This window comes from Limulus polyphemus, unplaced genomic scaffold (assembly GCF_000517525.1).
Source record: "Limulus polyphemus unplaced genomic scaffold, Limulus_polyphemus-2.1.2 Scaffold7327, whole genome shotgun sequence".
NCBI classification, from domain to species: domain Eukaryota; kingdom Metazoa; phylum Arthropoda; class Merostomata; order Xiphosura; family Limulidae; genus Limulus; species Limulus polyphemus.
In genome coordinates this window covers 12,395-18,378 of record NW_013672937.1, presented here as the reverse complement: position 1 = coordinate 18,378, position 5,984 = coordinate 12,395, and the positions used below count along the sequence as shown (strand labels likewise).

General features: G+C 32.3%; 1 protein-coding gene across 1 annotated transcript; it reads left to right on the top strand.

Annotated features, from left to right (window-relative positions):
* Nucleotides 1–572: 572 nt before the first annotated feature.
* LOC106474528 (40S ribosomal protein S17-like) lies at nt 573–5,683 on the top strand. Its single transcript, XM_013935219.2, has 5 exons — nt 573–646; nt 2,566–2,717; nt 3,736–3,841; nt 5,020–5,085; nt 5,570–5,683. The coding sequence occupies exons 1-5, from the start codon at nt 644–646 to the stop codon at nt 5,636–5,638; spliced, it is 396 nt and encodes a 131-aa protein (XP_013790673.1). The 5' UTR covers nt 573–643; the 3' UTR covers nt 5,639–5,683.
* Nucleotides 5,684–5,984: the final 301 nt, after the last annotated feature.

The window sequence follows — 5,984 nt, the reverse complement described above, 5'->3', positions numbered from 1 at the left end:
TTACCAACGAATAGTGGGATTGTCCGTCACATTATAACTCCCCCACGGCTGAAAGGGCGAGCATGTTTGGTGTGACGGGGATTCGAACCCGCAGATTGCGAGTCGAGTGCCCTAACCACCTGGCCATGCCGGGCCCTTTTCTGTAAAACATGACCTAAATTTAGAGTGTATAATAAATAAATTTTATAAATTCATGTCAAAACATCATTCCTTTCTCTCATGTGTGTCCCCTGGTAGGTCAATTGTTAGTTTACGTCCTTACAACTCTATAATCCACAGTTAGATTTCATGCAGTAGACAGAGCGCAAATATCCTGTTGTGTAGCTTTGCAACAACTCTTTTGTTTTAGCTTAGTTTCATTGTAACCTTAAAAGTTTTTGAAAAAACAATTAGCAATAAAATCAACAAAGTCTGTAGTTTACGAACATAGAGTATTTTTTAAAAAAGCGGTCAGTTTGAAGGTATTCTGCTTGACGTCTATTAATTTACAACAAACAAATATTTTTTGAATTATTTAAACTAGAATGTGTTACCTTTCTAAAAATATTTTTCTTTGCCTATTGTATGTGAAGCGACCTCTTTAAGAGCAATTTCCCGTCATCCACTTCGCATCACGCTTTCTAAGTAGTGTGCTAATAGAAAAATGGTAGGTATAAGTTTAGGGATCATAAACGAGTTATTTTGCTTTGTGTATTTATTGGATCAATATATTTTATCTTGGGTATTTTTAGGCTTGAATGAGCACAAATGAGAACTTCAAACAGTATATTCTGTAAGAGAGCATTAACTGGAGCCTAGTCCAAATGCCATTACCAAGCTAGGCTTAGCTAGACGTACCTTATTATTATTACACCGTTGTGCTGATAAACGCTAAGTTTAAAATTGTAAAATTACTGAATTAGTAACGACATGGTATTTGGGCTAGAAACTAGCTTATTATATTTTTTAAATTCCAAGTCTGTAAATTTAACACCTGTCCAGCCAGGTTATATCTAAAGTGATCAACTGTATTATATAGTTTATCCTGGCTGGACACGTGTTAAACTTGAAGAAATCAGAGACCGTTAACTTGTAATCTGTATTATTGATCCCATGGATAGTCTTGTTGTTTGGTAAACATTTAATAAGGTCACATCTTACTCTTAAACTAAGTATTGATGGCAAGCTTTTATTTTTTATATTATAGAAAACTTTCAGATGACTAAGCCTTTTAAATATTTTTTCTTACGTTTTTACGACTTACAAGAGAGAATGTTAGTGATATTTCTGACAAAAAATTGTTTGGTAAGTATTAATCCTATAAGTGGAATTAACAATACTGAGATATGTAAATAACCAAAGCAAGGAGTTTTAAAATAGGTTAAAAATATATGTATGTTTTTTAATATATCAGTAGACAATGAGTAGGTAAAAGACAGTCTTATCGAAGTTTGCAATATTACCTGGAGTGGGGGAGTTCAATAGGATAAAGGTATCTTTTTTTTTTATCTGTATTATGAAAGTGAAAGGACATAAGTTTAGGATTGGGAAAAAGACCAGTTAGGCTACAGTTAATCTTTTTTTTTCAAACAATGTGATTATCAACTTAGAATATAGAATGACCATCTTACAGAAGCTTAAGAAAGGAATTGATATTTACTTGAAAAAAAAAGATGGGTTTAATTCTTTTATTAAAAAAAAAAGTTACATAAGGCCAGTACTGAACTGTTGTTATTTTAGAATTTCATAACTGGATTTAGTGATTACTTTCCTGTTTGTTGGGGATCAGAGCACCCTTGATATCCCATGACTTATACACTCGAGGCAAATTAAAATCTTATTAATATCTTTCTTTTCAAAGGGATATTTTGAGCAACTCAACTTTCATCATTGAGCTGATCATCTTATTGTTAAAAGCCATAATCAATTTTCAGACAACAGAATCACCACATGAAAGTATTGCTTTTTTTTAATATATGATTTATTATGAAGGAAAAGTCGACAGTGTTTTGAACTGTTGGGTACTCAGTGCAATGAGAATGACAAATTATTCAGTGGTTACTGTGTATTTTTCAATTGTGTCATAATGAATTATTTTTTTTAATAAGTGCATGTTAAATGAGCCTGCTTTCAATCCCATTAAACCCAAATGGATTTCTAGTTTTAGGACAGATATAAGTAGTTTAAAGTTTCATAACTATGTTACATATTTACTTAGTAACAATGTGATGGTAAAGCTGGAGTGGTAGAGGCTGTATCTTTACAGGAGTATAGGAAAGGAATATTTGGTGGGTTGAAAAGGTACCTTGATACCTTGTAATTTATGTGTGTGTAAAAGGTATCTTGATACCCTGTAATTTATGTGTGTGAAAGGTACCTTGATACCCTGTAATTTATGTGTGTGAAAGGTACCTTGATACCCTGTAATTTATGTGTGTAAAAGGTACCTTGATGCCCTCTAATTTATGTGTGTGGGAAAGGTACCTTGATACCCTGTAATTTATGTGTGTAAAAGGTACCTTGATACCCCGTAACTTATTTATTTATCACTTTAATTTACAGTACAGCTACTTATTTTTGTTTCAGGGTCGAGTCCGAACCAAGACAGTTAAAAAGGCATCCCGTGTAATAATTGAAAAGTATTACACACGTCTTACTTTGGACTTCCACACAAATAAAAGGATATGTGAAGAGATAGCTATAATACCCAGTAAAAAGTTGCGAAACAAGATTGCTGGGTAGGGTGTTTTCTTTCCATCTTGAATTTTATATGCCTAATAGTTACAGGATTAAAATTCCTCTACAAAACTTAGAAATTAATGCTATTTACTAATTATTCTTCATAATGGAACATTTTATACTTTTATTTTTGTGCAAAAAATGTTCTTACATATTATACCCTTGCAAGAAAGTATTAGATTATACTTAATGTTTGAAGGAAACTTGTAAATTACTACTAAATTACAGTTTTTCCCGTTGCCTACTGGCAAATTCCATCTTGAGAAAATTGTACTGAAAATGTCTCACTGTTTATGTTAGAACTGTGTTGTAAACAGCATGCAGATATAGTAGTAGTGGATGCTAGAACTGTGTTGTAAACAGCATGCAGATAAAGTAGTAGTGGATGCTAGAACTGTGTTGTAAACAGCATGCAGATAAAGTAGTAGTGGATGCTAGAGCTGTGTTGTAAACAGCATGCAGATAAAGTAGTAGTGGATGCTAGAACTGTGTTGTAAACAACATGCAGATAAAGTAGTAGTGGATGCTAGAACTGTGTTGTAAACAGCATGCAGATAAAGTAGTAGTGGATGCTAGAACTGTGTTGTAAACAGCATGCAGATAAAGTAGTAGTGGATGCTAGAACTGTGTTGTAAACAGCATGCAGATAAAGTAGTAGTGGATGTTAGAACTATGTTGTAAACAGCATGCAGATAAAGTAGTAGTGGATGCTAGAACTGTGTTGTAAACAGCATGCAGATAAAGTAGTAGTGGATGCTAGAGCTGTGTTGTAAACAGCATGCAGATAAAGTAGTAGTGGATGCTAGAACTGATTTTCCTGAAAAGTAAACAGTGGTCTTAAATTGGTACTTTTTAGTGTGCATGGCGATAGATTCTGTAATTATAAACAATTATCTAAACATTATTCATGTCAATAATCTTTTTTCTTTAAGGCTTTAGATGATATTCAAATTCAAAATAAATTATTGTGCCTCAAATATTGGTTTGATTAAAAACATTACTACACTTAATGAACAGGTTTGTCACTCACTTGATGAAGAGAATACAGAGAGGACCTGTCCGTGGTATCTCTATCAAACTTCAAGAAGAAGAGAGAGAGCGTAGAGACAACTATGTACCAGATGTAAGTTCACATGATGAATTTGGTGTTTGTCATGCCATAAGTAATGAAATATCTTTGTCTGCAACAGATGATAGACACTTTGTATGTTGGTAAAACATAATTGTTTCAACTTTGTATTATAAATAGTGTTTGTGAAATGTATAACTGAAATTCTGAAAAGTTGTTCGTGATAAACATTGGAATTGATTGTTGTTCACACTAACCTTGAATCCAGATTTTTCATCCAGACTATTTTTTGGACATGGTTAAAATATTTTAACTTTTTAGCTTCAAAAATATAAATTTTACATGAAAATTAATTTTCAGTATGGTTGAAGGATTAAAACTTAAATGAGTAATGTTAAGAGTAAAATCAATCTAAATATTCAAAGAACTTAGGAGTGAAAGCAAAGAAAAGTGTGTTACAATATGTCAACCGTACTGTATCTGGTGCTGGTTTAGTCAACCGTACTATATCAGGTGCTGGTTTAGTCAACCGTACTATATCTGGTGCTGGTTTAGTCAACCGTACTATATCTGGTGCTGGTTTAGTCAACCGTACTATATCTGGTGCTGGTTTAGTCAACCGTACTATATCTGGTGCTGGTTTAGTCAACCGTACTATATCTGTTGCTGGTTTAGTTAACCGTACTATATCTGTTGCCGGTTTAGTCAACCGTACTATATCCGGTGCTGGTTTAGTCAACCGTACTATATCTGGTGATGATGAAGCCTTTATGCCATGTATTACTTAAATAATATGAAAACTGAAATCTTCCTAAATGTTGTTTGCATATAATGAATGAAATGAAACAAATATAATTTAAATAATAACTAAATCGATGAATAATCTTTATGTATATTGTGAATAACCATAAAGAATATTTTTCAAATTGTGTTGGTTCTCGAGATTAAAATTGTAGTAAAGCACGTCAGTATTATATAACATTGAAGCCCAGTTTCTGATGAGAATTTAATTTAAAGTTGTTATTATCAAACCTTTATTATGCATCACTTTTGTAAATAATCTTTTTATAAGTTCTCATAAATATTTTAGTTTTTATTGATCACAAATATGGTACAAGTTAACGTATTTGAACTTTTTATTTTCTTATTAAATAACCAGAAAAGTTTTCTATTCTTTTTGTATCTGACAAGAAGTGTTAAATGCTAAGTATTATGATTCTGTTTTGTCACAGGTTTCGGCCATTGACTTGGATGTTATTGAAGTGGACCCTGATACCACAGAGATGTTGAAACAAATGGTAAATTGTCTTGATAAAAATTGTTATGGTCATAAGTAATATAAACAAAATTAATAAACAGGTCATAATCTTTATAAATATGTTGGTTAGTAATATATCAAAGTCAGATATCTTCTTTTGTTGTAAGTGTCAAAAAAATAATAATTTGAACTAGTTAGACATTGACTAGTGGTTTTGTACTGTAAAAGAAAGAATAGAAAAAAAATTCTGGGGCTCTAGAAATTTCCTGAGAGTAAAGTACACCAGATAATAGGCTTAATAACTTACCTTGTTATATATTTGGGTGGACAATATCTTTTCAGCATTACTTTTTTTTGTACAGGTTCTAACCAGACTAACCCAAAAGTGACATTTAATTAAGCTTAACTTTCCATAAAACATGAGTGTTGTAAGAAATTAATGTTTTTGTCTTAATTGTTTTCACACTTTACTGTGTTCTAAGCCACGAGATGAGTTAAAAGAATGAAAATTTGGTCTATTTCAGGATATGGACAAGATCCCAGGCCTGCAGGTAGCCAGTTTACTTCCCTTCCGTGGTGGACCTCGTGCTTAACTCCTCTTTGTAACAGTTTTAATAAAGATGTTACTGAAGGTTTTATATAGATATTTTTATTTTTCTGGTACTAACACAAAAAGAGAAAGTTTTGATCTTAGAGTGTATAAACACTCATAACACCAGTGTGGTAAAATTAGTTAAACTGTTTTAATCCATATTGAAAACATACAGTGACATCTGTATATAGATAAACAATGTTTACTAACACATTTCTTGTTGTGTGGGTACCTTGAGCTTGTTTGCTAGAGCAAACAGTGTAGTTAATCCTGTGTACAAAGTAACATATAGACATTAAAGGCTCTTCAGGGAGCCAAAAGTGTAGTTAGTCCTGTGTACAAGGTAC

Bases quoted from the DNA above. Each gene is read 5' to 3' on its own strand.
- LOC106474528 (XM_013935219.2), top strand. The intron at 2,718-3,735 runs GTAGGGTGTTTT...CTTAATGAACAG, and splicing joins TTGCGAAACAAGATTGCTGG to GTTTGTCACTCACTTGATGA. The intron at 5,086-5,569 runs GTAAATTGTCTT...GGTCTATTTCAG, and splicing joins CAGAGATGTTGAAACAAATG to GATATGGACAAGATCCCAGG.